This window comes from Nicotiana tomentosiformis, chromosome 2 (assembly GCF_000390325.3).
Source record: "Nicotiana tomentosiformis chromosome 2, ASM39032v3, whole genome shotgun sequence".
Classification (NCBI taxonomy): Eukaryota; Viridiplantae; Streptophyta; class Magnoliopsida; order Solanales; family Solanaceae; genus Nicotiana; species Nicotiana tomentosiformis.
The window spans coordinates 8,541,260-8,557,465 of NC_090813.1; the positions used below are offsets into that span (position 1 = coordinate 8,541,260).

General features: G+C 38.9%; 1 protein-coding gene and 2 non-coding genes across 3 annotated transcripts; 1 reads left to right on the forward strand and 2 right to left on the reverse strand.

Moving 5' to 3' along the window:
• Positions 1–11,175: 11,175 nt before the first annotated feature.
• LOC138904306 (uncharacterized) lies at positions 11,176–12,605 on the reverse strand. The gene is made up of 3 exons (XM_070192807.1): positions 12,444–12,605; positions 11,665–12,311; positions 11,176–11,398 (listed from the first exon to the last, which is right to left on the reverse strand). The coding sequence occupies exons 1-3, from the start codon at positions 12,603–12,605 to the stop codon at positions 11,176–11,178; spliced, it is 1,032 nt and encodes a 343-aa protein (XP_070048908.1).
• Positions 12,606–12,734: 129 nt separating this feature from the next.
• Positions 12,735–12,841, forward strand: LOC117273617 (small nucleolar RNA R71). The gene has a single exon (XR_004503616.2). It is a non-coding gene; the product is annotated as a small nucleolar RNA R71 (small nucleolar RNA).
• A 2,509-nt stretch (positions 12,842–15,350) lies between these two features.
• LOC117281933 (small nucleolar RNA U3) lies at positions 15,351–15,565 on the reverse strand. Its single transcript, XR_004512563.1, has one exon. It is a non-coding gene; the product is annotated as a small nucleolar RNA U3 (small nucleolar RNA).
• Between the last annotated feature and the right edge of the window lie 641 nt (positions 15,566–16,206).

Genomic DNA, 16,206 nt, shown 5'->3' on the forward strand with positions numbered 1-16,206 from the left:
TAACGCTTGCTGCAGGAGGGCAGCCCCGATCCATAAAATAGTAAGGCCAATAAGGGATGCTGTAGGCGGGTAGCCCCAATCCATATAATAATAATGTATAAAGCCATTATGGCCTGCTGCATCGCGCAGTTCAATCCCATAAATATCTTCACAATGGACAAATATTACTGAGTGTGAAATGTATATTTTTTTGAACAATTGATTCAACAGCAACACGATCCCACGGGTACCAAAATATTTGCACGTAGCCTAAACATGATCTTTAATAGGAGCCTCAGCTTAATTTCTCTAACACGTGGAGAATGTTCAGATAATAACACGATTCATTAATCATACAACTGTACTGGATTTATTCAAGACACAATTTATATGGTGCACGTCCACATGCTCGTCATCTATCATGAGTGTCACCTCCAAATAATTTATATCATACCAAATTCGGGAATTCATACCCTCAGAACCAAGTTTAAAAGTGTTACTTGCCTCAAACCGTGTAATTCTTTACTCCGGTATGCCTTTGCCTCGTGAATTGGCCTCCAAACACCTCGAATCTATCCACAAATAATTTGATTCAGTCCATCAAATTTATTGGAATTAATTCCATAAGAAAATGCTAATTTTCCATAAAAATCCAAAATATAGCTAAAACCCGCCCGTGGGGCCCACATCTCGGAACCCAACAAAAGTTACAAAATCCGAACACCCATTCTGATACGAGTTCAACCATATCATTTTTATCAAATTCAGATAACAACTCGACCTCTAAATCTTAAATTAAAGCCATTGAAAATGTTTATCATTTTCAACCCAATCTTTACCCATTTGAACTCAACAATCTTTCCATAAACCTTATTGATATGTATAAATAATACTATTACATCCAAAATCATACTCTTAATCACCCATCTTTACCCAAACTCGAAATTGAAGAATAGGGGTTAGAACCTTTACCTCTTGGGTGAAGATCTTGTGATATTTCCTTGTTGGATTTCAAAGCTTGAACAAGATCTTGATGAACAAAGCACTTGAGCTTCTTCCTCTCTCTAGAACACTCTCCCTTCTCTCTAAAAATGTCAGAGTTTTGCTCCAAAATGAGTCCCAAACCCTATTTATCAAAATGGGGTCGGGTTATGAAAATAGAAAAATTAACCCTCCGAAAACAGGTCTGCGGTCGCATAATGGACCGCAAAATGGGTATGCGGGTCACAAAATGGTCGCAAAAATTGGTGCCTAGAACTGAAATGTTCTGGTTCATTCTGCGACCAGTTTGCGGTCGCAGAAGCACTTTCGCGATCGCAGAATTATTCTGCGATCGCAGAATTGTCGCACAATCTCATTTTTCTAGCCTTTGGTAATTTGGTCATAACTTCTTTTAGGAATATACAAATGATGAACGGTTTGAAGCGTTATAAACTAGACTTAATGATATTTCATTTGATAGGTAATACACCATATAACACTTCGTATCATGAGAGTTATGCTTATGTAAAGTTAGGTCTTGTGCGTACTTACTTGAAACTTTAGTCTATTATGAAATTTCCAACTTCTACATTCGATGCCGAAACCTATCGAATCAAGTTCGATTGCCCTCAAATTTTGCACACAAGTCATAAATGACGTAACGGAGGTATTCCAATTTTCAGAATCGGATTTCAACCCCGATATCAAAAAGTCAACCACCGGTCAAACTTCCCAAGAATTCAACTTTCAGCATTTCAAGCCTAATTCCTCTACGGACCTCCAAATAATATTTCGGACATGCTCCTAAGTCAAAAATCACCATACGGAGCTATTGGAATCATCAGAATTAAATTCCGAGGTCGTTTACACATATGTCAATATCCGATCAACTTTTTCAACTTATGTTTTCAATTATAAGACTATGTGTCTCATTTCAATTGTAAGGCATAAATCAATTGTAAGGCATAAATTGAGTAGTAAATTGGGGGACGGGGTTATAATACTCAAAACGACCGGCAGGGTCGTTACAGGGTCGTTACATTCTCCCCCACTTTAACATACGTTCGTCCTCGAACGTGCCAGGAGTTGTTTCCAAGCCACCACATCACTATACCATCTTACCAGACACGTACCCGGGGGTGATCCCACATCACCCTATTCCACATAGGCTTGACAACACAATACGACTGACAAATCCTTAATTTAACCTTAGCCCAAGAAACTTGGAGCAAAATTTTTAACATCCAGAATTCTTTTCAAGACCCGAATCTCACATCTACACACTGTATAAGCCTGGACAAGTTGTATCCAGCCATAACCATAATCTCATATATAATCACATAACATACTACACAACTCGCATACTCGTAGCTACTCAAAACCAACCAAGTAATAGTATAAACCCCCGCATTCAACAGAACCTCATTCCAAAACCTTCGTACACTGCAAATGATGAAAGAAAAAACTCAAAAACTCATAACCACTCCTGAGATCAACTAGCCATGGAGCTCTCTCACCCCAAGCAGGACCATAATCCTCTCCTAAGCCAGCTTTCAATATTATCCTCCCACTATACCGGAATCAAACCTGATAGCATCCGTTCTAGGTCCAATGACCTTATATTATTAAACACAACTATCCTATTGACATGCCACACCAATATAACTCAGGCCACAACTGCGCAATTTGTGTACCCAAATATGGAAAATGTCTCAAAGAAGAGAACCGTATTGTAAGTTCAACAAGCACCGCCACAACTGTAATGCTATAAGCTCGTTATATATAGTAGAAGCAAGACACACAAATTTAATAACAGTAACTAGCTCTTTTAGAGCTCACATTAACATCACTCGCACGAACAACTCACGTGTTATAGTATCAATATCTGGACCCGCACGGACAACTCACGTGCCAATAATATCAGTATATGAATCCGCACGGACAACTCACGTGCCAATAACATCATTCGCCTGGCATGGTCACATGCCTCCAGTCCAAGAATATCATATTGGAGCAATCAAATAAGTACACATGTATATGATAAATGAAATAAGATTTACATGCTCCTGGACTGGTATAAATAACACGCCATAGATTAAGCATGTGCAAAGTCTACTGTCACACTTCAAATTGGCAAGTTAATGCAAAAATAGTAACTACCTTGTTTATTCATGGGAATTAACCTCTTTGTAACCTCAAATGTATCCCAGATAGTTCTCAACAAAGGTACGAACACGAGAAACATTATAACTTTACGCTTAACAGTCAACTCTAGGCATTTCATAAGCTAAGCATTCTTTCGAGTATGAGTAGTTTCCCTGATGCCCGCACATTGTCTCAAACCTCATACATATGCACACTTATAGCGCGTAGCTATCATAAATAATTAACACAACTAGTGCCTCCACAGAGTTAAAATAAAATACTCACCTCAACCAGGCCGCAACCTGAAATAATATACTTCCGAGAAATCCCAATCTCCAAATTCATCAAACAAATGAATCACCGTAATTGATCCCAACTCGAGCACTAGAATGACTAACACGTATTCCATTCACGATCTTCCCATGAGAAATACTTTCATAATTCTTTCATTCCACATAGAAATAATTTTAATATTAGCAGTATGTCAACCAAGTGGGTACTGCAATATTTCCCCCTTTGTTCAACTCCACATTACATCGCCTGAATGGGCTAAAAGACACGTTCCCCATTAGCACAACAACACTCAAAGGAGTAACTCTACTTTAATACCATCTATCAAATCCATACTCCGTGCGCACTACATCATTCACAAATAACAACTCACTCATCCCACAATTTTCATATACTTATAAAGCACAATATAACCCGTATCTAGAAATTTCCTTACTCGAGTCATTCTCAAACTCCACCTCTGCAAGTCATCACCGATTCCCAAGTATACTTCAGACCAAAACAAAACACAAACATTTGACACATAACCATGAATTGAATTGTCAAAAGCAGGCTCCACCACTTGGCTCAAAGCTATAGATTAAAATATTTGATAACTCACAATACCCATACTTTATTACTGCCTTAATACCGTAGTCAGTTCAACAAACATTCTTCACAACCTCAGGACACACAAACCATAAAATACCCTAGTCATCCGCTAATCTCGCATTCATTCTCTTAACACTCAAGTCAACTTTCTCAACCAGATTCAAATTCAAGCCTCAACACATATGCCCCGCTGGCAGAAAAAAAACTCTCTATTCACATCATAAGGAACACACCTATATAGATTACTCCGCAGGAGATAATCCACCTGCTTAGTCTCAAATTGGCATCTTGTTATACCCTTTCGCAGCCACAATTACTATGAAATCACTTAATCTTTCTGAGTCCAAACTCATTAACCAGACACGAGAATTAATTTGCCCAAAAAATTTAACAACGTGAAGGATCTTTCAAAATATTCACACTCGAGATTGTACGTCACATCAAAACGAAAATAAAAGCACTTAATGGCTTTCCTTTACATTTCAAGGAAAGACTTCTCGTCATATTCAAATCGTCTTAACACATCCCGCGGTCACATCATACTCATCACAAAGACATTCCACCGCTCATCAAGCCACAAATTCTACTCGTAGGGACATTACCGGACATATGAGTCCAAATGTACAGATTACAACTGAAACTACCGAGCCTAAGCTGCGGTTTAAACCTGGCCTCAAGTCCTCTAGACTGGCCCATCACCAAAATACAGAATACACATCTTGAACCTCTTTCATAGAATCATAAGTCAGCGATGTAGATCTGATACCGAGCGCTCATGTGAGCATACAAATGCGTGGAAGGAATTCAAAGAGTTATGTTTCAAGCTGAATAAATTTTGAACGATAGAATACAAGAAAATAAAATTTTCCTAAGGGTTTAACAACTTTTCGAAGATAAGTACAGACGTCTCTATACCGATCTACTAGACTCTACTTAACCTGCTCATGACTCGTAAGACCTATGTCTCCTAAGGCTCTGATACCAACTTGTCACGACCCACAATCTCACCTGTCGTGATGGTGCCTATCTCAATACTAGGCAAGCCGACAATCTCAATAAACTCCCATATCTTTTATGTTTAAAAACAAAATGATTAAATTCAGCGGAAGAAAATTCACAAATACATATATAAACACTCCCAAAACCCGGTGTCACTGAGTACATGAGCATCTAATATGAATACAAAGTCTGACTGACAAAATCACTGTCTGAAAATATAGAATAGTACAATAATTAAACAGGATGGGAATCAAGTCTGCAGATGTCAAATATCTACCTTGATAGTCCCTAACAGAATTAACTTCGAAATCTAGCAGCCACCGCATCCGGGAGCACCTAGATCTGCACACGAGGTGCAGAGTGTAGTATGATTACAACTAACTCAATAAGTAATAAGACTAACCTCTGGGCCGAAGGCAATGATGAGCTCTGCAAGTACAGTCCAGTATAAATAATGGTACAAAAATATAGGCATGCTTTCAAGTTCAACAGTTAAACTCAGTACACGAGAAATAGATCAATACTGCGTGATATGAGGAATATGACATCTCATTGGAAAGACCTCGTGTAATACTGGTCACAAATCATTCGTTCACTCGGTACTATTTATGGCCAATCCGGCCCAAGGGTGTTCCAACCCGTATATATATACACTTCGATTGACAGTCAGTCACTCAGTACCGTATAAGGCCAATCTAGCCCTGGGGAAATTTATCCCCAAATGTAAATGATACGGGCAAGATCCATGTCCAGGTAAATTTATTACAATATAAATATGTAAGGCAAGTCCATGCCCTGGGAAACTCCATCTCGAATATATATATAATAATCATAAGTAAGGCAAGTCTATGCCCTGGGATGTCCATCTCGAATATATATAATCATCTACACTCACTAGGGGTGATTATAGACTATGGAGGGGCTCCTTCAGCCCAAGCGCTATAAATCAACCACGCTCACTGGCCGTGTGTGCAGACTCTCAGAGAGCCTCCTACAGCCCAAGCGCTATATAAAGCCGATATGGCCTACTGCAGATGGCTAGTCTCGATCCATATAATAATAAATCCAATAAGGCCTACTACAAGCGTGCAACCCTAATCTATTTAATAATATAGCCAGTAAGGCCTGCTGCAGGCGGGCAACCCCGATCCATAAAACAGTAAAGCCAATAACACCTGCTGCAGGTAGGCATCCCCGATCCATAAAATAGTAAGGCCAATAAGGCATGCTGCATGCGGGCAGCCCCAATTCATATAATAATAATAATGTATAAAGCCATTATGGCCATTACAAGTGTTACTTACCTCAAACCGTGTAATTCTTTACTCTGATATGCCTTTGCCTCGTGAATTGGCCTCCAAATGCCTCAAATCTAGCCACAAATAATTCGATTCAGTCCATAAAATTTATTGGAATTAATTCCATAAGAACATGCTAATTTTCCATAAAAATCCGAACTTTAGCTCAAAAATTACCTGTGGGGCCAACATCTTGGAACCCGATAAAAGTTACAAAATTTGAACACCCATTCCGATACGAGTTCAACCATACCAATTTTATCAAATTCTGATAACAACTCGACCTCCAAATTTTAAATTAAAGTTATTGAAGATGTTTACCATTTTCAACCCAATCTTTACCCATTTGAACTCAACAATCTTTTCATAAACCTTATTGATATATATATATAAATAATACTATTACACCCAAGTTTCATACTCTTAATCACCCATCTTTACCCAAACTCGAAATTGAAGACTAAGGGTTAGAACCTTACCTCTTGGGTGAAGATCTTGTGATATTTCCTTGTTGGATTTCAAAGCTTGAACAAGAACTTGATGAACAAAGCACTTGAGATTCTTCCTCTCTCTAGAACACTCTCCCTTCTCTCTAACAATGTCAGTTTTTTGCTCCAAAATGAGTCCCAAAGCCTATTTATCAAAATGGGGTCGGGTTATGAAAATAGAAAACTTAACCCTCCGAAAACAGGTCTGCGGTCACATAATGGACCGCAAAATGGGTATGCGGGTCGAAAAATGGTTGCAAAAATCGGTGCCCAGAACTGGGTTGTTCTGGTCCATTCTGCGACCAGTTTGCGGTCGCAGAAGCACTTTCGCTATCGCAGAATTGTCGTCGAATCTCATTTTTCCAGCTTTTTGTAATTTGGTCATAACTTTTTTGTAGGAATGTACAAATGATGAATGGTTTGAAGCGTTAGTAACTACACTCAAAGATATTGCATTTGATAGGTAATGCACCATATAACAATTCGTATCATCAGAGTTATGCTCATGTGAAATTAGGTCTTGTGCGTACTTACTTGAAACATTAGTCTATTATGAAATTTCCAACTTCTACATTCGATGTTGAAACCTATCGAATCAAGTCCGATTGACCTCAATTTTTGTACACAAGTCATAAATGACATAACGGAGGTATTCCAATTTTCAGAATCGGATTCTTACCCCGATATCAAAAAGTCAACCCCTGGTCAAACTTCCCAAGAATTCAACTTTCGGCATTGCAAGCCTAATTCCACTACGGACCTCCAAATAATTTTTAGGATACGCTCCTAGTTCTAAAATCACCATAAATTCCAATGTCGTTTACACATAAGTCAATATCCGGTCAACTTTTCCAACTTATGTTTTCAATTATGAGAGTAAGTGTCTCATTTCACTCCGAAATCCTTACGGACCCGAACCAACTAACCCGATAAGTCATAAATCAATTGTAAGGTATAAATTGAGTAGTAAATTGGGGAACATGGTTATAATACTCAAAACAATTTGTCGGGTCATTACATAGTTAGACTCACAGATAGAATTTATCAAACAATTTTTCATTTAAATTGTCTGTGTGTGTTTGTATAAACTTTGGTTTTGTTGGGCTAGGCGTTGGTCTTTGTTGGTAAACTCGAAGTAAGAGTATTGCGTCTTTAGATAAAATTAGCATACGTGAGTAGTAATTTTGACATTGGAAAGTGTTGGACTTTTTTTAATTTTATTTGTATTTTTTTAATTTTGACATCACAAACTGCATCCATTTCTGTCCACAATGTTATATCCATAAATCACGCCTTACAATAATCTCAAATTAGATTAGGAAATAAATCACAAATAGCGTAGCTTGCTTTAGGCGCGATTAAATAAATCATCATGACTATGGGTACGGTTCCCGTGGCATAGTCGTGATACATAATCCCCAATTCGTGTGTGCATTTCATGTGACCCGACCATAACTTCAAACAATAATTATAAAAATTAACATGTTATAAATCGTGGGTCCGTTTTACGTGGCACGATTCGGAATGTGTACAAAAACAAACGAGTGCGCGATATCACAACTTGTTCAGACAGATTTCATAAATAATTAAAAGCGGTATGGAAGTGGTAATGCTTAAAAGGTGTTAAATATGTAATCAGTCAGATAATTAGGCCAATTATTAATAGTTGAGCGACCGTGCTAAAACCACGGAACTCGATAGTGCCTCACACCTTCTCCCGGGTTAACAAAATTCCTTACCCGGTCTTCTGTGTTCGCGGAATGGAGTCAATTTTCCTCGATTTGGCATTTAGAAATAAACCGGTGACTTGGGACACCATAAATTATTCCAAGTGGCGACTCTGAATAAATAAATAATTCCATTTCGAATAATGTCACTTTAATTGAAAAAAATCTCATATCCCTATCCCGTCTGGAAAATGGAGGTGTGACAGATCTGGCGACTCTGCTGGGGAACGAACCCAGAATCTCTGGTTCAGGGTTCAGAATTCAAGCTTAGAATAACTGTTATACTTGGCTACTTGTGATTGTCTGATATTACTTGTTTGAGCCTAATGTGCTAATTGTCATTTTTTACCGCTTTGATATTATTTGAACTGTATATAAAACTGTTACGATACCCTACTTCTCTCTTAGTCTTATAAATCTTCTAGGAAGTGTGCGCTTCACGTGGCTTCTTTGCTGTTAGTCATACTATAATCTTAGAACGAGGATCGGACAAGTTGCAAAGCAGGTGAAGCTTCTATATTCCCGGCTCAAGTTGTCTGCTCGGGTAAGCCTCCGGTTAAAGTTGTCCGCTCGGGTAAGCCTTGTCTAGAACTCCACACCGTAGGCTACTAGTAATTGTTCATCCGGGAATGTCTCGGTTATATCTTCAACCTCTACTTTCTTTTTAGCTCCCTCCAACCTTGAAAGGTGGTCTTCCACTTGGTTATATGTCCCTTTCCTATCGCGGATCTCCAAATCGAATTCTTATAGCAACAGAACCCAATGGATCAAGTGTGGCTTTGACTCCTTATTTTCTATCTAGTACCTTAAGTGATGTATGGTCAGTATAAACAATCACTTTTGAACCAATCAAATAAGACCTAAATTTGCCGAATGCAAACACCACAACCAACATCTCTTTCTCAGTCATGATATAATTGAGTTGTGCACCGCTTAGTGTTCTGGTTGCATAGTAAATTGGTGCACCAGTTTGTCCTTTCACTGCCCCAGGGCTGCTCCTATAGCATAATCACTTGCGTCACACATGAGCTCGAACGGCTGCTCCCAGTTGGGTGCAATGATGATTGGTGCAGTCACCAGTATCTTCTTCAGCTCCTCAATTGCCAACCTGAAATCATCAGATAATACAAAGGGATGATCCTTTTCAAGGAGTTTACATAAGGGGTTAGCAATTTTAGATAAATCTTTTATAAATCGCCTGTAGAATCCGGCGTGCCCAAGGAAACTTCTCACTGCTTTGACCGAAGTGAATGGTGGCAACTTCTCAATCACGTCAACCTTAGCATGGTCAACCTCAATGCCTTTACTGGACACTCGATGCCCCAACACTATACCTTCTTGTACCATAAAATGGCACTTCTCCCAGTTCAGCACTAAATTTGTCTCCACACACTTTTTTTAACACTCTTCTTAAATTGTGAAGACAGTCTTCGAATGAATCCCCCACCACTGAGAAATTATCCATAAAGACTTCCATAATATCCTCCACCATATCAGTGAAAATTTCTAACATACACCTCTGAAATGTAGTCGGTGCATTGCACAGGCCAAACAACATTCTCCGAAAGGCAAAAATGCCATACGTACAAGTAAAGGATGTTTTCTCTCTATATTCAAGGGCTATTGAGATCTGATTGTACCCCGAATATCCATCCAAAAAGCAGAAATGAGACTGCCCAGCCAACCTATCCAATATTTGATCAATGAATGGCAAGGGGAAATGATCTTTCCGGGTGGCTGAGTTCAGTTTTCTATAATCCATGCAAATTCGCCAACCCGTGATTGTACGAGTCGAGATCAACTCGTTATTCTCATTTTTCATGACCGTCATTCCACCCTTCTTTGGCACACACAGAACTGGGCTAACCCAGTTACTGTCAGAGATGGGGGGAAATGATACCCGCATCTAACCACTTGATCACTTCTTTCTTCACCACTTCTTTCATGTTCGAGTTCAGCCTTCTTTGATGTTTTCTTGAAGGTTTGTGCCCTTCTTCCAAGAGAATCTTGTGCATGCAAAAGGCCGGGTTGATACCCTTTATATCTGCCATGGTCCAACCAATAGCAGTCTTACATTCCTGTAACACCTGTAGGAATAATTCTACCTGCACAGCTAACAAACCGGATGAGATAATAACAGGTAAAGTAGAGTTAGGCCCTAAGAAAGTGTACCTGAGGTGACCAAGAAGCGGTTTCAGTTCCAACTTTGGTGGCTCCTCTATTGATGGCTTTGCATGTGGTATTGCCCTTTTATTCTAAGTGTAGTGGCTCGAACTGGGGTTCTCTTTTCCAGAACCCTTGACCTTCGAGAGCCATGACCCACTCTGCCAACTCTTCACCATCCACATCTTCCAAATTCATCAAGCAAGCTTTTAATGGATCTCTGACATTAAGGGTCTCATCCTCCTCCTTGCAGTATTACATCCACCGCCTCTACTAATGAACAATTTACAAATTTGCTGGGCCTCCTCATAGATTGTTGAACATTGAATATTATTTCCTCATTATTCAACCTCATTTTTAACTCTCCAGTCTCATAGTGGATCAATGCTCTCCCAGTGGCTAAGAACGGCCTCCCCAAAATTATTGGTATTTCTTCGTCAACTTGACAGTCAAGAATAACGAAGTCGGCAGGAAATACAAACTTCCCCACTTGGACAAGCACATCATCTAAATTCATGTCGTCCTTTTGACTATGCGATCAGCCAGTTGCAACAACATTGAGGTCGGTCTAGCTCTGCCAATACCTAATTTTGTGTAGATTGCCAAAGGCATCAAGTTGATATTGGCTTCTAAGTCACACAATGCTTTAGCAAAAGCATAACTTCCAATTGTGCATGGGATAGTGAAACTACCGGGATCAGACAATTTTTGAGTCATAGGTCTTGTCACTACAGCGCTGCAAGTTTGAGTTAGAGTTACAGTAGACAGGTCTTGGAAGTCAAATTTTCAAGACATCAGATCCTTCATCATTTTTGCATAGCCTGGCATTTCCCTCAAAGCATCTATCAGCGGAATATTCAATTGAATTTGTCTAAGCATTTCCATGAATTTCCTGTATTGATCATCTCTCTTTTGCTTTGCCAACCTTTGAGGGAATGGTGCAGGAGTTAACTTCTGCCCACTGCTTGGTGTCTTTTCTTTATTAGGAGCCTTTTCCACCACCTGTTCTGGAGTTGTTCAAATTCCTTCTCCTTGCCTTTGTCCACTTGTGCCTGTTCAATTACAACTTTTGTGAGCTCGTTTGACTCGTCGGTCTCTAATGTCACTGGATTAATTGGCACTGCGTCTCTCCTAGATTTAGAAACTTCTTGCTCTCTATCTAAATCCCTTCCATTCCTGAGACTCACTGCCATTAGCTGATTTGGGTTCTGCTCCTTTAGATTGATGTTTGTGTCTGCAGGCAACGTTCCTTGTGGGCGATTGTTCAAGGCCATAGATAACTGGCCTAATTGAGTTTCGATGCCTTTAATAGCCGAATCATGTGATGCTAACTTTTCTTGCATCTTTCCATTTGTCCCAATGAGTTTTTGCAGCATGCCCTTTATTTCTATCATATTACTGTCCTGCTGTTGATGAGGCGGTTGGTAAGCCAACTGTTGTTGGTGTTGCTGATTATAGCCATGCTGCCTTTGATAAGGCACGACTTGGCCTTGTGGTCGTGTTCCCCCTGGAATGGTATTGTATTGTTGCTGGGTTGTTCTGTACTGCTGATTTTGAGGTCCCCATTGTTGTCCACCTTGCCTCTGACCCCCAAAATTTTTGACGTAATTCATGTTTTTTCTGAAGCCCTGGTTATCATTCTTTCCACTCTACAAGAAAACATATGACTCATTTATGTAGGGAGGCCTATGGTTATCATTCTTTCCACTCTACGAGCAAACATATGACTCATTTATGTAGGGAGTGCATAGGCCTCCATTTGTCGTATCAACAATGTGCACCTGTTTCGTACCCATTTCATCAATTTTCTTTGTCAACAAGCTCATCTGGGTCATGAGAGTGGCTATGTTTTCTGCATTTGTATTGTTTGGGTCAAGAGCAACAGAATGCACTATTAGAGTGAGTATTATATCTCTCGTCATCCATCCTGAATTTTGAGCCATCTCGTCAAGAAGAATCTTGCACTCTGTGAATGTTTTGCTCAAGAATGCACCCCAGCTGAAGCATCTACATTGGCCTTCAGACTGTCAACCAAGCCTATATAAAATCTTTGTCCTAGCATCTGATCTGGAATGCCATGGTGTGGACACTTTACTAGCATACCCTTAAACCTCTCCCAGATTTTCTGTAACGTTTCAGTCGGTTTCTGCCTAAATTGCAATATCTCATCAATTTGTCTCGCAGTTTTGTTGGGTGGATAGAACTTGTTTAAGAACTGCTTGACTAGTTCCTCCCAAGTAGCAATAGAGTTTATTGGGAGCGAATTCAGCCAAGTTTGAGCCTCCCCAATCACTGAGAATGGGAACAGTAATAATTTAATTTCTTCAGGAGTCACATTCAAATGTCTTTGAGTGACAGAAATTGATAGAAAGTTCTTCAAATGTTGTTGTGGGTCTTCAATGTACGAACCAAAGAACAACCCTTTATTCTGTAGCAAGTGCAGCATGTTGTTGGTAATCTGAAACGTCTCCGCTTGTATCGGAGGGACTGCAATTGTGGTGGCCAGGTTATCAGCAGTTGGTTGCGCCCAATCATATAGAGCAGCCTCCGGCACAAGAGGTGCTACCACTCCGATGTTTGGGTCAACTCGATCATTCCTATTGTTATCGTTGACGTTCTCGACGTCGTCCATTTCAATTTCGAATTGTTCGCCTTGTTTTAGCTGTTTGCCCTTCTTGTTAGCCCGATTCAATGCCCTGAATGCTTTCTCGGGATCTGAGAGTCCTTCAAAAAGTTCACCAGTTCTCAAGGAGATTCTAGGCATGCACCTGAGTCACAGAAGAGATCAAACGTGAGAATTTCAATGGAAATATTTTTTTAACACCACAGAAAATTGATCTAAACTAAAAATTCTAACAATTATTCCAAGTTGTAATAAATAACACCGTTCGTTCCCCGGCAACGGCACCAAAATTTGATCACGCCCAACCATTCCTTATAAAAAGGACTAAGCGGTCGCTGCAAAAATAATCCGGTTCAAGAGTCCGGAGTCGAATCCCACAGGGAACTAACCTATTTTCTACAACCTTTAGTATCGCTAATGATAAGCTCAGACAATTTTCAGAGTTCGAGATTTTATTTGATAATTAATAGAAATTATTTAACTAAGGAAACAATGACAATAAAAACTATCAATAAGCAAGAATGAAGTTGAATTCAAGGGTAAAAGAATCTAGGGTTATTGATTTTCCCAATTGTTGGATTAATTCCTGACATGTTAGCTATAATCTCGTCGTAACACTCTATAAAGATGATGAGTTCTTTCTTACCGTACTTATCTCTAGATCAATTACGATAATTTACTAGAAGTATTCTCTCGAACTACTCTAGTTGACAATTTATACAACTCATCAATATCACACCAAAGCTTTATCTCTAATCCTGCTTTTAAATTCAAGTAATTAATCTCTTAACTTACTTGAAAGTAGCATTGTTCAACAACAATCTAATCAAGTGTTCTTTCTCAAGCAACACTAGACAACTAGACACGATTAATCAAAGGGCCCTTTCAATTAATCACAAGAAACACATAGTTGAACAATTATAGAGTAAAAACGGCTCAATTATATCAAAACGTAATCAAGACTTCATCCAACAATTAGTTCCATCAACCCTAGATGACGAGTTTAGCTACTCATACTACTATGCAAGATTACAAAATAAAAAGTCATAACCAACAATGGAATTAAGAAGAAGAAGATGAAAAACTCGTAGGAGAATTCTCCGTCTTGCTCCTTTTGTGTTCTTGCCTCCAAAGTTCTTCTAAAAACAGAGATACCCTATTTATGGGCGAGCTGGACTTCATATAGGTCAAGGTTATTCGCCTCTCAAATTATAAAATTGACCTTGGATGATTTTTCTCGGAAGCACGTGCGCGGACGCGCATCGACCGCGCACTTTGGCCACTTTCTGCCTAATATGCGCGGCCCAGTGCGCGGCCGCGCATCGACTGTGCACCTGGAGGATTTTCTGCAGCATGTTTTTCTTTCTTCTTTCTAAGCGCACTAACTTCCAATTGGCCTTCAATGCTTCATATTAGTTCAGAAACACTCTTTAACGTCCCCATAGACCGGAATTGCTCCTGCAAAGCATAAAGTTCTTAATTAGAGCAATTTATTATCATTTAAACATTCAAATATCAATAAAGTGCAGCTAAGTTAGAGTGCAAATAGTAGCTAAACTACATAATTATAGCCTACTATCAGCTTCTTCTCCTCAAAAGCACTTTTTTGCTTCTAAAAGTTTGACCAAACACCTCAATTTTTGACTAAAAGCACTTCTGGCAACAAAAAAAAAATACACTTTTGGCCCAAAAAGAAACTTGGCCAAAAGGCTAGTAGATTGCTTAGCTTATTCGGAGTCCTGTTGTCCCGAAAAGATGCTATAGAAGTAGTCATCTATGGTGTAATTTGCAGGAGAGCTCAAGCTCATCTTCAAGTAACAGAAATGGAGAAAATCAAGAGCAAAAAAAAAGATGTGAAGAGTCTATCAGACAGCCATTAGACCATCCCAACACCCAAAAAAAAGCTTAGCCAAACAGGCTAGTATATTGCTTAGCTTATTCAGAGCTTTGTTGTCCCGAAAAAATGCCATAGAAGCAGTCGTCTATGGTGTAATTTGCAGGAGAGCTCAAGCTCATCTTCAAGTAACAGAAATGGAGAAAATCAAGAGAAAAAAAAGATGTGAAGAGTCTGTGAGACAGCCATTAGGCCATCCCAACACCCATTGTTAGGGGCTGAGAACGATCATATACGGCGCCATAACCCGAGGGCCGTGTGAGTTGTTAATCACGCTCTAGTCCAATGGACATGACTCATCAACCAGACTTGGTTTCCTGTCTCCTTAGAACTCAAGGATACAGTGGTACGAGCCTATAGAACAGATCTTGTTCAAGTAAGGTCTTGAACATCATCTTCGTCGTTCATGTTTATAAATGCCTTCTTTCTGCTGTATATTGCCGTTGTGGGACGGTAAGTGTGTCGTTTATAGTAAAACATGTGGAATTGAGTCTATATTTTGTACAAAAGCTTTATTTTTTAACAAAAATATTCAAAAAATTCATACAAAATTAAAAAAAAAACAAATTTAATGCTCGATTGTTCTATGCGTGTACATCTTACCTTTTAGTTTAAAGAACTAGACTTATGTTGATAGATTTATCTTCTCTTTTTTTTGTTAGTTGGATAACAAAAAGGAAATTAGGATGGTAAGATCAAAAGTCAAAGTTTAAGAAAATATGATAGGAGTAAAATATTTTGAATATCCCAAAAAAGACTAGAAATATGCAAAAAAAAAACAATTTCATGGCTACTAAGTGGTACTTTATATGATATTAATCTTATAAATTTCACACACAAAGTATATACTTTAATTGTTCTATATTAATTTAAATTGTATAGTTAATATTTGTACAGATAATTAGTCGGACACCTATGCTCTCAAAAGTTCTCTCTTTAAACGTAAATTTCTTCTCATTATGCAAATTTTAAGAATTTTGTTTCCTATAAAGTAGTAGTAGTAGTAGTATGAAATTTCATGATCAAT